This window comes from Colletes gigas, unplaced genomic scaffold, assembly GCF_013123115.1.
Source record: "Colletes gigas isolate AHSC1104 unplaced genomic scaffold, ASM1312311v1 Colletes_gigas_Sc00025, whole genome shotgun sequence".
NCBI lineage: Eukaryota > Metazoa > Arthropoda > Insecta > Hymenoptera > Colletidae > Colletes > Colletes gigas.
The window spans coordinates 2,414,845-2,436,037 of record NW_025106654.1 but is presented as its reverse complement, the minus strand read 5'-3'; the positions used below and the strand labels follow the sequence as shown (position 1 = coordinate 2,436,037).

The 21,193-nt window shown below is 36.4% G+C and overlaps 2 protein-coding genes across 6 annotated transcripts; one reads left to right on the top strand and one right to left on the bottom strand.

Moving 5' to 3' along the window:
• Positions 1 to 2,927: 2,927 nt before the first annotated feature.
• LOC122401492 (eukaryotic translation initiation factor 4 gamma 2) lies at positions 2,928 to 17,880 on the bottom strand. 4 transcript variants are annotated; one of them, XM_043403653.1, is made up of 8 exons: positions 17,790 to 17,880; positions 12,039 to 12,150; positions 11,694 to 11,910; positions 10,265 to 11,207; positions 9,557 to 9,694; positions 8,465 to 9,354; positions 7,840 to 8,142; positions 2,928 to 7,655 (listed from the first exon to the last, which is right to left on the bottom strand). In XM_043403653.1, the coding sequence occupies exons 4-8, from the start codon at positions 11,166 to 11,168 to the stop codon at positions 7,548 to 7,550; spliced, it is 2,343 nt and encodes a 780-aa protein (XP_043259588.1). In that variant the 5' UTR covers positions 11,169 to 11,207; positions 11,694 to 11,910; positions 12,039 to 12,150; positions 17,790 to 17,880; the 3' UTR covers positions 2,928 to 7,547. The 4 variants fall into 4 exon arrangements, with proteins under 4 accessions (XP_043259588.1, XP_043259585.1, XP_043259587.1 ...); XM_043403650.1 differs by having other exon boundaries at positions 11,694 to 12,150; XM_043403652.1 differs by having other exon boundaries at positions 8,465 to 9,342; positions 11,694 to 12,150.
• A 642-nt stretch (positions 17,881 to 18,522) lies between these two features.
• LOC122401562 (syntaxin-12) lies at positions 18,523 to 21,140 on the top strand. Of its 2 annotated transcripts, none has more exons than XM_043403764.1 (6): positions 18,523 to 18,639; positions 19,230 to 19,433; positions 19,511 to 19,676; positions 19,982 to 20,109; positions 20,238 to 20,371; positions 20,443 to 21,140. In XM_043403764.1, exons 2-6 carry the CDS (start codon positions 19,231 to 19,233, stop codon positions 20,616 to 20,618), a joined length of 807 nt encoding a protein of 268 aa, XP_043259699.1. In that variant the 5' UTR covers positions 18,523 to 18,639; position 19,230; the 3' UTR covers positions 20,619 to 21,140. The 2 variants fall into 2 exon arrangements, with proteins under 2 accessions (XP_043259699.1, XP_043259700.1); XM_043403765.1 differs by lacking the exon at positions 18,523 to 18,639 and adding an exon at positions 18,787 to 18,968.
• The last annotated feature ends 53 nt before the right edge of the window (positions 21,141 to 21,193 follow it).

Sequence of the window (21,193 nt, the reverse complement as noted above, 5' to 3'; positions counted from 1 at the left end):
ATAAAAAAAATATGCACCAACGTATATCGTCATCGTATCGTGAGAAAATCGAACAAGATAGCGCCCGACCCACCGAACGATTGAATTGCTCTTTCGAATATTTGAACAACGACACGACACAAAAATGAAACGGAACCCGAAAACGGCGTAACGGAAATGGAAGAACAGTCGAGAACCTCTTGAAAAGACTCTCGGGTAACTAGCGTAATCAGCGAAACGCAGAAGCGAGGAGCCGGGGAGCGGCGGTGGTGGCTTTTTCTGTAAACGAGAAAAAGAGAGCGAACGAGTGAAAGATCTTCACTTTAAACACACACAACATGTTCAAGAAGATGCGAGCAGAGGGAATATGCCGTATGCCAATTACCTTCCTTCCCATCCGACCCCCGCCCCGTTACCTACCCTCCTGTCTTTAATAACGATAATTAAACATCTGCTATCTAATCATACATTGAGCGCGTGTAATGTATATATCACCCGCCATGCTTTACACTGTACGATTAAAATGTTTAGGCTAGATTAGGTTAGGTATTGTATACCGAAACCTTGTGTAGCTGAGAGAAAGTTAAATCACACACACAGAAGACACACAAACACGTGCAAAAGATGTTTGCTGGCGCGTGTGCTCGAGAAGAAAGGGAGTGAATTATACGCATGCGTGTACGAGTGAACAAGAGTGAATGAAAAGCCAAAAAGAGAAAAAGAAAAAAAAGGCATTGGTTGATAGAGGGAAAGACCGCTGTCACCACCGCCGCTCCCCCACCCCATGTACTATCTTCCAGTGTTGCTAAAAAAAAAAAAATAGACTCATTGTTGAGCGCAAAAAAGTGATACTGATCAATAATAATAATGATTATTTATGTTATAATTTGTCCTCGATGTTACAGAAAAAAACCGTGTTTAATAAAAATTTAATTTGGACAAACAGTATCAGTACTCACTTATCATCGAAATTTAACCTAGCTGTTATTCACGGCGTATACACACTCGAAGCGTATTAGCGGTAAGAGTAATTAAAGTGCATGATGTTGATCCATTTTTTATCACTGCCATTCGATTTGAAGAACATTATCGCGCGTCGTGTTGGTATTAAAAATTTTTTAGTACACGAAAATAGCCAAAAGGAGATAGAGCACCATCGAGAAATCGATTTTTCGTTAATTTGCTAAACTAAATATTTAGATGGAACATCGATGCTTGTCGTATAAATGTTAACTTATTTTGAATGTGGTCGATCATACATTTTCCGTAATGCTTTCGACCTCCGTTGTAGATCCTCTTCAAGATACGACAAATTGTTAGTTTAGAATGGAAAAATTATAAACAATGGTGTAAAAGGAATAGATTTATATATGTAATATAAATAAACATTTGAATGCATACGTTGCCTGGTACTTATGATGTATAGCGTGTCGAAATATGTATATAAAATATGGTTCAATATTTTAATATTAATATAAAAGTGAAAATCCACATAGTTGAAATCTTCTTAAACTGCTATTATACATGTATACAGTTTGTTGGTAATTTAACATCGATCTGTCACAAATTATTCTTACTTGAAAAAATTTTAAGTATGTAGGTTACGAATTGCTTAAACAGACTTGATCTTTTACAAAAAGGAGATATACCGTGTATGTTATTTACCTAAGAGCATTTGTGACACGTTGCAAACGATTGAGAAGATTATAGATGAAACACTGTCGTGATTTATATCTACTAGTTTTGATACAGGATATATCGTAGAGTACCAAGCAACGCATATTTTTACGTGCATAGAAATTTGTTTTTGATATACCATCGCTTATAATTATTGTATTCTAGAGAAATGATATCTTATACTTCGAAGAGGATTAAAAACATTACGTAAAAATATATATCTGTGCTCCGTTTAACTAATTCGTCAAACGTTTTACTTTTATTTCCAAAAACGAAAGAAACACAGTATTAGGATTACGAGTCGCTTTATTTCTCGTTCCGCTATTGTTTTATGTAACATATTTGGTAAATGTTAAATATTGGATTTCTGTTGGACGAAAATTGCAGTTAAAAAATACATGTAACAAAAATGTGTACCAGCTCGTTACGTAACCGAACTCAATTCTGCAGGCAGTTACACGCGCTGTACGCGGCAGATAAATTCAGGTCGTTCTAAAAAGTAAGTTACACACACGCCTCTTGATTCTGATTTCGAAGATAACATTATCGTTGTTAACTGAACTACCGAACGTTATCCGAGTAAGCGGTTTACGATGTGCGTGTGGATCGGTAACAAGAAAAAAAACATTGTTTTAAATTATTGCAAACTTTTGCGGAGTCTGTAAATATTTGAAGAAATATATCGGAGATGGTCTGTGATTAGTTTATTTTATATTATATATTTGTATTTCCGAGATGAATCACGTTTAGTTATAAATTGCAAGGTTCGATTATAAAATTAATTTAATACGTTAAACTGCTGGTCAGCTTTCTTTTTTTTTTATAGATACAAGTCAAAGGTTATAAAAACTCATATATATATATATATATATATAATAATCTTGTTGTTCATATATAATATATAACAGCGTTTTCCAAATTGAAGAATTCAGTCGTAGAAAAAAAAGGTATATAACAGAATGGCACGCAAGATAAACGTATTTTGTACGTGTCAGTCGAAAACGAACACTTTATCTCGATTGTATATCGTACGACGACGTATTTGGATCGTACGGAGCACGGTTTGGAAAGCGCTGGTACGTACATAAATTAGCCTACATTCGCTGTAATACATTTAGCAACGAATTATTTTCTTTTACGAGACGTAAGCTGGATTATCGGTGTCCTCGACGCACGGTACGACGGGGATTCGCACAAGAAACGAAATCTGGGTAAATAATTCGTTTTTTCGTACTCTTTGAAATCAGCTTGTTTTTTTTTTTTTATTTTTATATTTCACGTTTACGGTGAAAGTTTGTCGCAAGGGATCGGTAACAAAAAATAAAAGAAACGACGAAGGTAAGATCTAAAATAACGTTTCACGTACTCGAGGCAAGTTTTTACGATACGACAGCAGTATGTATTTCGCTTACTTAGATAAATACTAATGGCAGTTGATAATGTGTTACATCTATCAATGTAAGTGTTATAGCAAGATAAGATATTCATAGAGGAAGAAAGAGAGAGATTGTGAGCGCGAGAGAAAGAGAGAGAGAGAGCGAGAGAGAGAAAATCGCTGAAATACGTCGCGTATTTAGAATTATAATAGTTAATTATAATTTGTTCATATGTACGCAGTTGTGTTTTTAAAAAAGGCTCTACACGTATACCAAATAAACACTGTTTATTAGAGCCAAATACGTGTAAATAGTCTGCTAAACACATTCGTCTCTGCGATCTCAATTTTTCATAACACAATTAACTTTTTATTATTTTTCTTTTATTTTTAAGGCCTATCATCTACCATCGATTGTCCCGAGAATCGTTGCATGTTACTTTTCTTTTTAATTTTATCGAGACTATTGAACGTGTACCTTGAACCGTGAAGTACAAACGAATTTGGTGCAAAGTATTCAATTACTGATACTTTAGCGATATTATATAGCGTTTTGTATCTTACTGACAATTCGACGCGGAAAAATTAATTTTGCGTTCATTCCTTTCTTTTTTCTTTGATGTTCGTCGCGAATGGACAGGTAAGTATCGTAAAAACAGTTTCCACAATCGTTCTCTGTTAACTGATTATCGTAAATAATTCACAACGTTGACGTGTCTTATGGTTGCTTTTTGCAAGAGAATTATCGGTAAGTATGCGTACAAAGTTTGAATTTGGTCGTGTCTTTCGGTTGCATCTCGATATCGTACATAAAAAGACGACTCAAATCGCAAGCAGAATTCGAAACTACTGTCGAATCGTCGCTAAAATTATTGCTTTATCTTGAATTTAAACGATACGCGTTCACGTTACATTGTTTCTGCCATGTTTACAATAAAAGTGGTACATTCTACGAACAGATCGATCCGTCATCGACGAATGGAAATTCCTCGATCGTAAATCTTCCAATAAGCCAGATTAAACGAAGCTCTCTAACCACTACATGCACTGTGTGTTTTCTGACCATGTTTTCTCCACTCGTACATTTACTCAAATTACATAAAGTCAGTCGTCGGCGCCAGATTTAACAAAGCGTCGCTGTTATATCTGTTGCGGGTTTTTTTTTCTTTTTTTTTTATGTTTTACCGGTATGCATAAAAATCGGAATGTTAATTTTGAATCGACGTTTAAATACATGTCTTTCGGTTTACGTCGTAAACGATCGAATATTTCCGATGAAATGAAATCGACAAAGCACCGAATATCGATGATTAGTCAGCCACGGTGATTCACGAGAAACTACCGTCTGAAATAAGTTTATATCTGCGCGATTTTCAAACAAAAATATACAAAACGACGTCGGTTCTCTCCGAGAAACTCTATTTTTCGTACCGTCTTGTACTTTCGAAAGTCTTCGACTGGCTTGATGTTTAAAATGTTACATTGCAGTATGTATTTTTAAGCATAGTTTTGTAATTGATAAAACAGCAAATACGACGTACATCAAAATGTGACCTTGAGGTGACTCAACTTTGAGGACGTGGAAAAAAAATTCTAAAAATCCGATATCTATTGTATAGATCGTTCGTCACATTGGTTGTATGTACAGTAGATAGTACTGTTTAAGTCATTAAATTTTTCCTGTTCTCAATGGTGACGTCACGCTTCAAGGTGACAGTAGGATACATCATCGAATTGTGTTTCTATCGGTTGCGAAACCACGTTAAAGAAATACGTAGCACGGATTTAAACATTGCAAACTCGTCAGCGAGTAAAACTTTCGTCGTAGAAATTCTGCACATATTTTTCTTTTTTTTTTTTTTTTTTAAACCAATGATAAGTTATTTCAAATGGTAGTTTTTAATAAATTACCCTGAGTATGATATGAACTTGTAATGTATGTTAGTTCAGCATCGATAAATTGAAATTCTTACGCTACCAGAAACATATAAACATTGTAGTACATTTAACGAATTTGCGTCATAAAGGGCAATGACTGTACTTTAAGAAATGATGTTAGATGATCGAGCAGTGTGTTGATACTTTTCAGGGACAGCGAATTGTTAAAAACACTATGATACGACTAACGTTACGCAAGATAAACGAAAGAATTTATAATTTTTGCTATAAGCGTGTTAGATACATTCGGCGGGAGTTACAAATTTGTGTAAAATTCCGTTTGTCGCTTCCGAAAACGGTGAATGGCGACTGGCGAGAGAAAAATAATGAGACAAAATTGTAAAGATGATAATCCTAGGAACAAATTTTTATTGATAAAGATAAAAGATATTTTGATCGGTTTTAATGTCTATGATCAATTAAAAACGATTATAATGTAGTCCGTTACGTGAGAAATAATACTGACGATATTATACATGATTCGTATTCGTTTTCCTTTTCTTTTTTTTTTCGTTTCAATTAAATTTATAATTAATACGTGAGAAAATAAATTAACAAAGTTGAAGTACAATATCGCATATGACATTGCGGATGAAAAAATTGGAATATCGATCGACGTATTCGTTCGCTAAATACCGTGGCTAAATGATCGTTTACGTATTTTGTTTTTCGTTTTTCCATTTTTTTTTTTTTTTTATATATAATAAAAAGGCAACGACCAAAACACGTAATATACCACAAATACCCATTAAATATTACACTAACGTCACTATAAATGTATTTCACGTACAAAGAATATTATTTTCAAATTAATATTAAATTTTTCGCAGCGGGGATATCAGGTCATTACCTTCGAGAGCGAGATAAAACAAAGATATGAATACACGTTCAATACGCATAATTCAACTTGGCAAACCCATCTGAAACAGGAACAATTTCTTATTACTCGATAAACTTGAAAAAAAAAAAAGAGAAAATTCTTTTCACTTCTTGTTTTCTACGAAATTTATAACTGTTACATTTATGAATTATGCGTATCTAAGGTGAACACATATTCGAGAAAGAAACAGATCTAATAACGATCATTGGACATAAATAATTAGACTGACGACGCTCTGATTGCAAACCACCTATTAGATGAAAAGATGCAGTCTAATTCAACACTTCAGTCCGGCAACGGATATTAGAAAATGATGTGACGATAATAATTATAATCATAATAATAGAAATAATATATACATCGTACCGAAGCAGATTATCCACAAACAATGAAAAAATGTATCCAAATTCTTACATTTAGTTCAGTGTATATAAACGTGATACGTACAAAGCTTAACAAGATACTAAATTGAAACCTATGGAAGTGAAAATGTACACGACAAACTGATGAAATTGTCTCTAAATGAGAAAAAAAAAGAAAAATAATGTCTGCTTCTCCACCGATCACGAAAGCTGCGATATTGCACTAACTTTTTTTTAGGCGAACTTATGGCATCGTGTCGGTCTGAAGGTTCACGCACTAATGAAGATCAATGTCAATGCGTAAAATTCTATTAGGAGGCTACAGGCAGGAGATGAAGGTAAAGGTGGTTGATCATCGACAGAACAACCAGGGGGCCATTTGTAATAAATTACACCAAGGTATGTTTATTTTAATTACGATTTTAGTCGTTTCACTAAATTCCTTTCGTTACGGTACGTTAAGTGAACTGTGATGCTGGCTGCTGGTTGTTAATCAACGGCAACTGATTAGTATAATAATTAGAATTAATGGAGCAGCAAGTAGGTACATGGGCAAAATGGTATTTGGTTGATTGGTGTAAGAGTTTTGCCTCTGCGTTCATTTCAAGATCTACAAATTCATTTCTAGCTTCAAAGAGAATTCAGTAATCACACTTCACATCTTATACTATCGAGTCAGTCCTGTTTCCTGATCGATTCTTTTTTTTTTTTACGTTTTTTTTTTCTTTTTCTTTTTTTGTTGCTTTTCATTAGGAAGGTAAGATGCAATTCGATTGTTGTGATCAATTATATAATAGTAATAATAATAATAATTAATAATAATAGATAATAATTCTTCATAATAAATGTAAAAGCTGGTACACAGAGATAACAAGCGACTCACTGGTGCCGCGGACAAAAAGACTTACAAAACGTGACACATGCACAATACTAGACAAAAACTGACAACACAAATCACCAGACTAATTTTTTTTTCTTGCTTGTTTCTGCACCGATGTTCATACAGCGGCGTATATGTTGATATATCTGCTGACCCAATATGATTAAAAATCATATCAATATTTAATTATCTAAAAACATTCTAAAACTTCTTGCTTTATAATGTCTGCTGCAAACCACTCGAGGGGTTGCGAACTATCCATTTTTCTTTTTCTTTTTTTTGGACGTGATATAAAGTCCTCTCTGTTTGCACGAGGGGCTTGACACAGACTAACAAGATGTTTGTGGCATTGGATGGAGATAACTCAATTAGTAAACTGAAACCGCCTGGTTCAGTAATATAGATAGTAAAACCCTATTCCAAATTATAGGTAGTAGCCTGAAGAGTGTACCCTTCTCAGAGCTTTTGCATTCTGTAGTTTTTGTTGCTTTCGTCATCGTCATTATGATCGTCGCTTTCTTCTTCCGTAGACGCGGTATCTAACCACGTTAACCAACCATTGACCTACACCGTTCAATTGTTACGAATTAATCATTCGGTTTCTATTGCATTGTTTGATTATGGAAAAACAATTCTCGCGATAATAAGAAAGAGATTACAAAATAAATTAACGAAGAATATAATAATTTTGTATATCTGGACGAGTGTTCCACGTATTTGTAACATTAAATATATCAATTTTGTTTACCTCGAATAATGCCTTGCCTTTGCCCGGATAAGAGTCAGTAACGCACTCTTTCCACTTGAAATAGGCATCCTCTTCGATCACTTCTAATCGATAAAGTTTGTCGAACCATCGCAGCAGCATCCCTTTTGGAAAATTGTGCGAGAACCAAAATGCTTGAAGCGCATGAAGAGCTGTCACTTGAGACTCTATATCGACAAAGAGTAAGCGCATCAAGCGTGCATATTTATCCAGTAATGCCTTTTCCTTATCTACCACTGCTTTGCCTACGTTAGATGGATCAACGCCAGGTGCCAGTATTGTTTCCTGTTATTATGGATACAAAAATGCTGGTTATTAAAAGTAGGAAAACTAACCTAATAAGGTCAAACAACAGAAATAAATAAACATAACTAACATAATTTAAACGTATGTAAATGCTGTAAATTTATGATTTTATAATCTGTCGGCAATTTGTTAATGCCCTACTATGGTACAAGTATTTTTGTTTCTTACTGTGTATTAATTACAAGCAGAGCGCAGAAAACAGTTAAAATTTGGTATTATCAAACGTTTATCTACGAACATAACTGTCTAAAAGTCGATAGCAACGGGCAATAATGAAATTCTAAAAATTTTCCAAACTAACCTGTGTAATGTGCTTGAGAAGAACGTTCATCAAAGCGTTAATGAACTCTGAATCAGAATGATGCGAAGGTTCTAACTTTTCTTTGATCCATTTGTAAAGTGTATTGGGATTTGGGTCATATTCTAATTGACGCCATATGTCTCCCTGGATCTTAAGAAGCGGGTAAAGGAAGGTCAATTCTCTGTCCTCTAAAATTTCCGCTAATCTCTCTTTCGTCTTGTCAGCTTCAGGAAGCTGACTAATTAAATTTACTTTACTTTCGTTAAAGATTTGCGTGAGCCTTGCTTTGCCTTGACTTTTATGTAACTGCTGGAGAGCAAGTAAAAACAATGGATGGTGTTGGCCATTTTCTGTCACAGCAACGAGATCGGTTAACTGAATTAGATTATCCACGATAGCCCTTGCTGTCAAGAAAGCAACGTGGGATGCTACACAAGGCACAGTACTCTCTTTTTCTGGTATATTGGATACTAGTTCTTTCCACCCCTCATGCATGTGCTGTACAGTGATTGCTTCTGTTTTCACCAACTCTGTTACAAGCTTGGCTGCAAGTTCACGCTCCGAATCCCCGCGTTCTAATGTATTCGAATACAACGTGTAAACTGCATGGCGTAAAAATCGTTCGGGTATCTTGAGTTCTTGAAAAGCTGTTACTGCGTCCTGTGTGTTTGTATGCGTGGCAAGGTCGTCCATCAGGGCATAAACCTTTTTTAATATCTCCTCCCTCGAAGTTCCTTTATCCTTTCTGTCTCTAGCTTTATCTCGTTTGTCCACGGGACCTTGTTTTATCACGATCGCTGGTGGCAATTCCTTGTGCAATAATGGCGAGCTGGGTTTCAGTGTACTAGTAGGTAAGAGTGGTAATTCTGATGCTCGTCCTGAGAACAGATCTGTTATTTTAATAATAAGAGAGAGTTTCGACGTCATTGCTTTATATTAAATTTATGATACTTGGTTTAATATTAAGCATTACGTATTACGAATTTGGTTGATCCATATTTTTTCATTTTATTTGTTCAACCAAACCATTTTTTTTTTCTACAAGTTACTAACATTTTCAAAATCAACGATATTCATTGGCGAAATACGTACCACTGTTAAGAAGTAGATTGCGATTGATTTTCGTTTGTTTAAACATCATAGAATTAGCTGATGGTCTTAGTGACACTTCTTCTGGATGTTCGATCAACATCTTGTTCTTATTGAAGCGTAACTGTTCTTTATTGCTATCTGCAATTAATCAAAGTTACATCTATCCATAAAGTAATAAAAAAAAAAGAAAAAAAGATAATAGTAGTATACGATTTCCAATTAAAATCAATGACGGAAATGTATAGTATGAATGTAAAAACAGTGGGACCAGATATCAATGGATTAATGTAGAAATTTAATATAGAGTATGCCGTGGCGAATTGATGCAAGCAAAAGGGCTACCAAGTATAGAACATGATACAAAACCGAGTTTATTTCTTCATATTCTTTAGTATTCTTAACACTAGAACTACCGACAATTATAGTGTGTTTATTAAAATATATAATGCAATGGAAATAAATGTTCTTATAGAAAATTACGATAAATTTTCAAAAATTTAGTCGAGCAAATTTTTTCCAAGTTTTATTAGAAATTACGAATGGGTAATTTTGACTGGTTTGGTAGTTCCAGTGTTAATAGTAAATATATAGAAAATTTGTGGTTATTGGATCAGTTATGTTCCTTACTGTACACGTGCATATGTTACATGTAATAACATCCACATCGTACTTATTATTTATCGATGGAAAAGGCTACTGTATACTTACTGTTGTTGAAGTTCTGCAGCGAGTTATGTTGTTGTTGATTATGTTTCCCTTGATAGTTGTTTTGGTGACGATTTTGGTTCTGATAGTAACCCGGCTGGTTACGTTGGTTGTGGCGGCCATAACCAACCCCGGAAGTTCCTGAGAATCCATTTGGGCTGAATGGAGATGGCATGCCAAACGAAGGGGAAGTCAATGGAATACTTCCCACCATGTCCATGTCTAATCCGCTACGTCCCATCTTTCTCAAAAACTCAGCTCCGAGGCGATCTTCTCGTCTATAGAAGCCATTTCCCCTCAAAGATTCATCGTAATCACCGCGGATTTGATTGATGGGCATTGGACCTTCGGTGCTAGTAGCCTTGCGTGGTACCCAGCCATCACGGCGTAGCTCAATAACGTCACGCAGCATAAACTTGATGCGTAGAGGAAGATCGCTGCTCTCTGCCAATGAGTTCATACGCCTGAAATATTGATCCATGAGTCCGCGACCTTTATCCGAGTCAAGGATACGGCCGCAGGTACGCATGATCTGACAGAGGCACTCGATATCCTCGGCAGTGTCCCCCCTGGATCCCCCTCGCCTTTTCTTCTCCAATAATTGCTGTATGCAGCGATGTAAAATCGGTTCCGATACGATTCCCAGCTTCCCCAGTTCCCCAATAAATTTGATGTTGCCAAGCATTTTGCGCTTAGCCACCTGTCGGCGTTCTTCTTCCTCAGGGCCGAGATCATCTTGATTTTCGAATGCCTCGCTTGCCTTTGATCGATTTTCAAATTCGTCTTTGCACTTGTTAAGAAGGAGAATTGTGAACGTGCTTTGGCCATTTTGACTTTCAATAAGAGCTTTTCGAGGTTCAAAGTTTGCAGCTTCGTCGGACAGCCGTTTGCACAGCTGTGCATACATAGAACTGTACTTGGGTTCATCAAGAGCTTTTTCAAAGATCTAGAACGTGTAGGGGCTTCACATTAAACACTGTTACGCGTAAGAATTTTACATTGAACACTGTACGAACAGGAAGTTTTTAAATTTGAAAGAATGCATGAGAACAGATATATCGATTATTTTTATGTCTAATCGTTAATACTTCGATAGCCGCATGATTCACGCAAAGACTGCTGTCTACCGTTACTTTGATAAGAACAGCTCGAGATAATTCTCTATACTGATATTATAAACGAAAGTAAGTCACACGAGAATACTAGAAATATCATTATAACGAATTACAAGCGCAGAGATGAACATACAACAAACATAATAAGTTGCCTAGATGATAGTATCGGAGCTAAAACAGTAAAATCACGTACGTGATAGCGGCCGTCGAAGTATTAAAAGCTTTCGAAAAGGTTTAATCTATGTGGGTGTTTTCTATTAAACATTGTACAAGCAAGAGTTTTTTGAATTTGTTTGGTATTTGGTTCGTCTACTCACCAAGAAAATGACACCTCTGAGAATCACATCAGAATTGAGCTCAACGTTGAGCAGGTCGTTGCTCAGCTTTGTGAACTTTTCTGGCGTAAGCTTGTTAAGAATACCCCGCACCTTTCTAAAGATGAGATCATTTCTGCTTTCTGGGGTGAGTGCATCGCGTCTAACAGTTGAAGGAGGGATCCAGCGTTGCTCAGTGGATAGGGAGCGAATATCGTCCCTGGAAGGCATCGAATTCTTTTAATTTCAGTGTTACCAGTAAAAGTGCAACACGGAGGATTGTTTGGGTGTAAAAAGAAGCAGCTCGTGTATGACAGTTACAGTCAAGGTAACGTTCTAGACCCTGACCTTCCTCCCGAGACACGAGAAGCACCCCCCGGTCCTATGGGGTTGTCCGTTGTTGCGCGTGTTTCGGCCCTCTGAGTGATAAATCACAACACACAGATCTTTCTTTAGGAAGCTGAAACAAAGAAAAGATTACAATAAAAATATAAGTAATATTGTCAGTGATTAATTGCTTACACGCATGCTACTCCTTCCATGATTTGAATATTAATATGCAGCCTTTGTACCTAATGATACAGAAATATAATGTATTAACGAACAATCGTATACAACCATGCAATTAAATTCCTTCAATAGGTACTACTTCTCCACAAGACATTAAAACGTTGTTTCCCTGTATAATGTCTTTGTTTCTGTTTCCATACTAACGTTCTTTTTAAATAATTTGAATCTATACTTATTACGAGAACAATTCGCTTAGATTATGTTTGCCGAAGAATGTGCAAAGGCTTCCCCCTGCTACTATACTACTAATCTTCCTTTACTATTTTACACTGACCATCTTTCGCATGCTGTAGCAGTTTACAAATAAGAAATTTGTAAAGATTTACATGGAAAGAAAAATACATAATGTATATACCATGTATATCTTTTTTTTTTTTAATTTTTTAGGATAACATAAATTATCTGGAACAACTGATTTTTTATTTCACATTAATTCGTAAATATAACATCAAATGTATAAAATACTCATGCAAACTACAAAATAGAGATTTATTTAAAAGAACAAATAAAATTCTTAAACACGTACAATCTCTCCTACGTAAAAGTAAAAAATTAGTATACACAATTGTTTCTGAATGATATCTAAAGAGTTCATAAATATTTTTCAAACAGCACCATGCAGAACAAACGACGATCAACATTAAATTTCTCAATCTACAAAGTAAGAAATAATATTTGCTGCGAGGGAAATCGTAAGCAGACTTTAAATATTTATAACGTTATTAGTTTTTTTCCATAGGTAGTGTTCCCTCGAATGTAAGTCACTTTAAACGGAAACAAATGCGACGAGAAACACGTTTGAAACGAAACGTTCGTTTATACAAAACTGATATTGCTTTCATGTATCGCATAAGTGAAAACAAAAACGACCAATTGTCTTTCAATTTTACAATGATTATGATCTCAGCGCCAACAGGCTCTGGTTAACGTGTGCGGCCTTATTGCGCGCACAAGTGAAGGTCTTTAACGGGCAGGACGAGGACCTTCTCCAGGGAAACGGCTTTGATCTTGAGGTATCGGTTGCGAGCAAAACAACCAAAAGCAGTGGACGATGAACATGGAGAGGAGAGTATGTGGGGCGCGGCTCATGGTCAGACGGTCAATGAACCTTACGTCGTATCGCCTCGACCGATCTCGGCTTCTATCGCCAAGCTGGTCGGGCGAGGTCGGACAACTTCGTCCGTGGTTCGACTAAGGTCGTCTTTGACCGCCTCTGCCGAGCGTCCTGTGCACTTAGGATCGCAGCTTGGGAAAACTTTGGTTAATTTTCGATCACTCCAAGTAGGAAAAGAGGCAAAATGCTTTTGTCGAAAGGATCAATATCATTTTTATACATCTTCGTTTGTTACGATCAGTAGCTGGGGCTACTTGACGAAGAAAATAATCTCATTCAATTTCCACATTTTCATTGGCCTTGATTTTTTGTCATTGCTATAATACAGTTAACTGGCATATGGGCAGCGTTCGCCTGTATAAATAATGAATTCTCTCATAACGAGAGTAAACGTATTTATAAGAAGTTTCTCGATCAGAGAACAAAAGAGCTACAAGCAGATTAGAATTCTTGGCAATGGCAGTGTGCGTTGTGAGGTAACCGCGTAAATATGCAAGTTGTTGAACATCAAGAAAGGAAAGAAAACAGCGCGAAGCTGTTTCCATAATATCGCGCATGCGAAAATCAGATTTCAACGGTCTCTTTCCATCGTGAAATTTTTCAATACCGAGATGTCACGAAAAGATACGAGACTGCCCCCAGTGGCCAAAACGGAAGCTAAATATACGGCCGAACGGCTGCACGACGCATTGGTATGTCTAGAGTGGCGTTACTTTAAGGTTGCACGACCGAAGGTCGTCGCCTGAAACACGCTTCGACATTGAAAATGTTCTTTGGTGCATTAAACCGGTATTCGATCTCGTTTCCTTTTAAATTTATATTACCTTCGATGAAAGACGCGCGAACGAAGGCTTCGCCGAAGGTAACCGTTGTACTAGACAAATTACCGAAATAACGATCGAAATCACTCTGTGCAATCTAAATTTATCTGCTCGAAATTTAATTTTAAATATCTGTCGAACGTCTCGATCGGATTCAACGAACGAAACTGTTTTCGTGTAAATATTTTTGTAATGACCTCGGTGCGCGATGGCGGGCAGTGAATTTACCGATATCGTTGATTTTGTAATGCGTTTCGTTCTCGCGACGATCGAATTAGTTTCCGTATTGTTAATAATCTCTTTGGCGGCTCGTGGATAAAAATTCGTGACGCAGTGCACGTTCTACGAAGATAACGTGTTTCGCGATTTAAAGAACCCTGGAATTCTGTGATCACGACACCGGAAGTGCCAGATTCCATGGAAACAGTTATAGCAATTTTGCGATTTTTAAATAAAGACACGGTGTGTATGAATCTCGGTATTTCATGATTACAGTATCTACAAATATAGTGTTTTAAACTGGCACAGAACCATTACGAGAATACTATTTTATAAATAATTATATTTGAACTACTTTCTAATGACTAAGCGTGTATGTACAACATAAAACCGCAGTAGCGAAATATGTATTACAAATCGCTGATTTAATTGAAATATCAAATATGAGAACGATGTTTTGAGATTATTGCAGAAGTAATAACCTACTAAAATAAACATAATATAAAAGTAAATTAGAAATAGGTGTGCACTTTATAACTTAATGAATGCAAGTAACGGTCGAAGATAACTTAAAAACTTGATTTTCGTACTTCGTATCGTTTTTATTATATTTTTCCAGCTGACACCGAAACAACCCCTAGCTAGCAATTAATCGATCAACCAGGGGTCGTTAGAGAACGAGTTGAGAACCCCCGTACGAAACAATGATCACGAAACCTTTGTCTTAATGAGATATGTACTTCCTCTAACCTCAAAAAAAGATCAAATATTGAAAAATATATAATAAATCGGCCAATTTGTATAGGTAATTAGAACTTTCAGAAGCTTTTACATGATGGGACGTAAGTTGAAACTCGTGTCGACGATAAACAAAGAGATAGCATTGAAATAACGTAAAGCCAGCCGCCTATCATTCCCCGAACAGCTTCGAACACTCCATTACAGTTTCCTCGTGACACGTCACTGATGCGCGGTGACGATGCTCTCTACGAGTTGGGACAAGACTGCCAACTTTTGAAGGCCGATAACGTTCAAGATTAGTGGAGATTACAGAAATAAGAAAGCAAAAAGGCCATCACCTCGGATCAACGTGTTCATTGTATAGTCGAATAATACGCACATAATATTTTAAAAGGATAATTCAAACAACAGTACCTACTGTAATGCTATGAACAACCACCGTGAAGAAAGTAACAACTGAATTTATAACATACAATGTTTGTTATTACAGAAAATTAATTTAATGTATTTGTTTTATAGCTCTCACACTATTACACTATTTCCATTCTTTTTATAACTGGTCGAAACGTTCAATAAACACAATAAACTATTTGCTTGTGTAGGTATGAATTACTTGGATCAATTATTTGACTAATTTTCTACGTTCTGAATATCGTTCGATGTTCAAGATGTCACTCGAACAAGAAGCTCATTGTCATGCAACTAACGTTCTCTGTATCAATGCACACGGATCGCCTTTGCATTTGTTCGATGCATTCACGCAAGGCAGATATATGCACGTATACGTGGAATTCACCTATGATTCCTAGTGAACTAGACTATTTTAACGTGTCACAGTTACGTAGCAAGGTGCAAACCAGCCCCCAACAAAGTGGACAGCTGAAAGGAAATCAGTACGTCTATTCATAGCCCGATAAGCGTTCAAGTCTGTCCTGTAACAAAGAGGCCGCATACGGCCGTCACACGTTCAACGTAGGACAGTCATATGGCCAAGCATTTAAAGGCGTACGAAGCAAATGCGCTCACCGACGATAGCTGCGCGAGCGTGTAAACTAAAGTATTAAACGTTTCGAGGTTGTAATTATTAGAACTTCAGGGGCCGTTGATAACGTTATTACCGAACTAGGCTGACAAACTTCTTCCTTTATTTTTCACATAATCGAGGGAACACATTCTTCCACGCGAAATTGAACTCGTTCATGGAAAACATAAACTGTTCCTTGGTTTGTCCACGCGTCTCGAAAACGTTTCTTTTTTTCTATTTTCTAATTTATATTTGTCGCATAAAATAAATGGAAGAAAGATATCTATGCGAAACACACGCGGTGCTATGTTCTTTTGTTTCTAACTAAGCAGAAATTCGAAGCTCGCTCACGGTTCCATGTATTTTCGCTTCGTCGAGACGATAATGCAAGGCAGAGGAATTCCCTAGATTCAATTTTGGCTCAACGACAATGCATCGAATTTTGATTTAGAAATGTACGAAGTACAGTATCAAAGAGGCCGACAGTCTATCGCGTTACTAGTTCTAGGAATTCGAAATCGATTTCTAATAATCGCGTTAAGCGTACGAAAATTCTATCGAGACGTCAGACACATGACAGTACACGCCTGGCTTGGTCTTCACGCTTACGCTTATGCGTGTGCGTGCGTGCACATCGATCGACGGAAAACGAGAACGTGTATGCGTGCCGTGTGCATACGTGTGTTTACAAGACGAAGTCTGTCGAACGTCCGTGGCAAAATAAATGCCAGCGAACGACGGGAAATTCGTCGAATCGAACGAGACTGTTTCAGAACGGTACAAATATAGAAAGGGGAGAAAAGCGAAAGAGAAATTTTTGATATTCGAGAGCATGTAAAAAAAAAAAAGGTTTACGAACATTCGTCGAAAATGGTAAAGCAACGTTTGACGTGAAGCAATACGCGCGGCGACGTCTGGAATAAACGAGCTTCGACTTTTATGCCCGTGTTCAGAGAAAAAGAGATGCAAATTCGACGCGAAAAAAGGAACGCACTAATTTCAGAATCGTTCGAAAGGAAAGCACTCTAGGCGCGACGCGACACGAGGGTTACCCGTAAACGTCGAAAGTCGTTTTTGCGCACGGGGCCAGTAGACAAAGCGTTTCTCGTTAAAGGTATCGATACGCTCGAAGTGAATGATAAGCATGCAAGAAGCCATAAAGAATCCACCTACTTCGAAAGCCACACCGATTAAAATGTCAAAAGTGGGAGTTGCGTAGGTGCTGGCAAACAACGCACCATTACCACTCGCGCATATCTCTTCTTCTTTTTTTCTATTTAATATCGAAACGAGAATAACTCGACCGGGCGAAACAATAGTAGTTTAAATTCGAGAGAAGCTGTGAATTAGCGACGAGTAACCGACGAACGGAAGATGCGTTCGGAACCGACATAACGTACGGGCCTATGTCGAGCAGCATTGACTGCTTTGAAGCAACCCTCGAGAAAATTCTGTCACAATTTTACGGCCTTGCGGACGGCTATTTGCCGGAAATAATAAACGCCGCGTGGTAATCGAACGTTACGCTACCCCTTTGCAACAGCCACACAATCGAGAATGTATTATTTTAGCGAATAAAGCGATGAGAAATCACAATAGCGTTTACTTACGGCCGACGGTTGTTGTTTCTGAAGGCTTTCGCAATCTGTCGGTCGTACTCGGGAACTTCCGTGCGGTACGTGTTGTCAAGCCAACGTCCGCCATGCAACTAACCTCTGGTTACGAGGGTAGCTGGCTCGATAATGATTTCAGCTAATTGATGAAAAAAATCCATTATTATTATCCGTTGGTTTTGTTACAGTAAATGTATGAAATGTCGTTAAAATGAATTTATTGTTAAGCTTATTTTTGATCCTAGCGGTAACGATATACAAGACGGGACTTCAGACACATTTACATGAGTTTGCAGAAAATAATTTTGTGTCGATCCGTTGATCGTTTCGGAAACTTACACCGATGATAGATGTTGCGAGGAAAATATTAAGCCAGCTCGAGGGATTACTTTTTCCTTACTTGTTCCTCTACGAGATGTAACAAACACCGTTAGATGTTATTTTGAGTCAAGTATTATTGACGGTACTGTAGACACAGCTAGACTATATATTAAATTATTCTGGTATTCTTATTCGATTTGAAATCCTTGAAACGTACGTAACGTCGTAAAATATTTATTATTGAAGGATACGTAGATTTATACTGTAAGTTTAATGGTAAATGTACATTTATGAACTAAGAATCGACGCTTAAAAAATGTTGATTGTCGGTAACATAGATGGCTGCTAATATGCACGGCCGCGAATACAAAGGACTATTGTCACATGGACGTTGGAATAGACCGTTTAGGTAACTGTCAGTTTCTAACATTCGATATATAAAAATAGTTCTCTTGATATTTAAATGTGAATTAACAAAAGTAATTTCTATTTAGGTATTAAGAACACTTGTGATACAGAGAATCAGGTTTGTTGCACGTTCGACTATGTTCGTATTCATTTATCGCGTAATCATTTCCATTAATTTTATCTGTTTCAAATATATGCATTCGCCGTGTACCAGTAGATCCGAATCCTGAGTCGAGCTACATAGAATCGCGTAAAATTTATCGTATTGTTTGTACCGTAACGATGCAACAATTCTTTTCATTTAAATACCGTTTTTATGACATTTACGAAAACGTGCTTTCGACACCTAACTTGTAGGATTCATGAATGTTTGCGTTTATTACAATATCGTTATTGACATGAGATATAACATCGCGTGTATACTTTATGACATGTAGTTGCACCAAGGTATATTTGACTGTATGGACGTACGTTGTAAAAAAACCAGTTACATTCCCCTTGATATTTTTCAATACTATTGTTTTTCAATAACATATCCTTAAAGTATAAATTGAAAATCATACTAATAAAATATTTACACTGGTAATACAATAAATAGTTGACCCATGTGATGTTTTTGCGATGACTAGCAATCTATGTGCATAATTCATGAACAAGTCATTACATCCTTATTGGGTATTCTGTACCTTTGTGTACATTTATTTTCAGAATGGCTCTTAGTTCTCAAACATATGGGTCCACGGATCAAAGGACAGATGTACCTGATGTGGGATTTAGCCCTACTGAACTTTATAGCCTCAGTGAAAATATTACCACTAACATATACACCATTAATACAATTTGGAGGACACTGACGTATGCACACAAAAATATTGGAACCAGTAAAGATAATCAGGATCTAAGGGATCAAGTGTAAGTACTTCAAATAGTAATTCATAATGGTAATATAGATTTTATACGTGTTTTATGTATGTTTATATTTTGGTTAGGCATAGTATCCAATTAAGCACAAGTCAAGTAGTAAGTCAAACAAGCAAAGATATTGCAAGACTGACAGTGCTAATGAAGAGAGGGGATAAGCAACAGAAGTTGCAAATTGACAAACTCACCTCCAATTTTAAAGATACTCTGCAAAGGTATTCAGACATGCAAAAGGTACTTAATATATTGTTTGTTGGTATACAGTAGTGCCCGCTTAAGTGTCTATGCTCGGAGATAGGGAAGAGAATAAGTGCGAGTGAGATGCAATAGCTGGCAGCCAAAACCATGTGTACAGTGTATCGATGAGAAGCAATGTCAAGTTACACTCGACACGCTCAATGCTCGTAGCCGTGTGGCTTCTAAGAATTGGTGGGATAGCCGTGGACATTTAAGTGGGCAAAAATGCGGTCACTTATGTGGGCACTAATGTACTTGTAATATTATTACAAAATTAAACAATTCCACAATAATGTTTACAGTCAGTTGCTGAAAAAATGAAGAGACATATTTTGTATACAACTAGTGTAGATAATTCTATGAATGCTGACGAAGAGGAACAGGAACGTCTGTTACAAGTTGAGGAAGGTGATCATAAAGCAATACAAAGGTTCGAATTTGAACTTTCTTTTAATTTGAGAGAAGTTATTCAACTCTGATATTAATATGAATTGAGAAACAACAATGTTAACGCATGGAATGCTGACTGGAAGTGATTGTTCTTTATGCCGTGTTTAGGAATCTTGAGTTTCAACAAGGATTACTGTTAGAGAGAGAAGATAGGATAAAACAGGTAGAAGGAAACATTTTGGATGTAAATAAAATAATGCACGAACTTGCAGCATTGGTACATCAACAAGATGAAGCTATTGGTAAGAGAACACTGCTTTCGTTTTATAAAAATATTACAGTTGTGATTTCTTATAATTCCATGATATTGCAGACACTATAGACAACCACATGGAAAACGTACACGGGAATGTCGAGGTGGGTGTACAAGAGTTGATTAAGGGGAGTAGTTATGAACGTAAATATCGACGAAAAGTTTGTATCTTGTTGTTAGTCGTGATTATAGTCGTTGTTATATTAATTATTATTCTAGTCGCTAAATTAAGTTAGCACTTCTAACTGTCGTAGATATAACGAGCAAATGAAAAAGGTTGTCTCAATCTATCATATATTGATTGTAGAAGTAATATCAAGGAAAATATAATTTCACGAGTTTCTACATACGCAATTTGGGGAGAGGATAGACTTATTTTATATTTGTTTGTCAATCGATCGATATGCGGCCCGAGTGTATTATTCACGCTTATTTTTAAACTATTCTCATTGCATATCTTCTATTTCTTTTAAATTTTTATTTTGAAATAATCTGAATTATGAAATTTAGATTAAAACGAAATACAACAATGGTATATAAATGCCTGCGCTATTCATCAAAACAGACTTATAATAGTGGCAAAAATAAATTTTTATTTTCGTTTTGAGATACGATCAGCATAACCTTAAACATTGTACAACAATCACTGATCATTTTTGTTGTATTTGCAAACTAATCTTTTACAGAAAGCTGAATGGATCACTTTGATTGTATTACATATTAATTTCTCAATAAATTGTACAGCATTATAAATGCAACGACCGTTTAAAGAAAATTATGGAGTTTAAATGGAACTGTTAATGTTATTTTA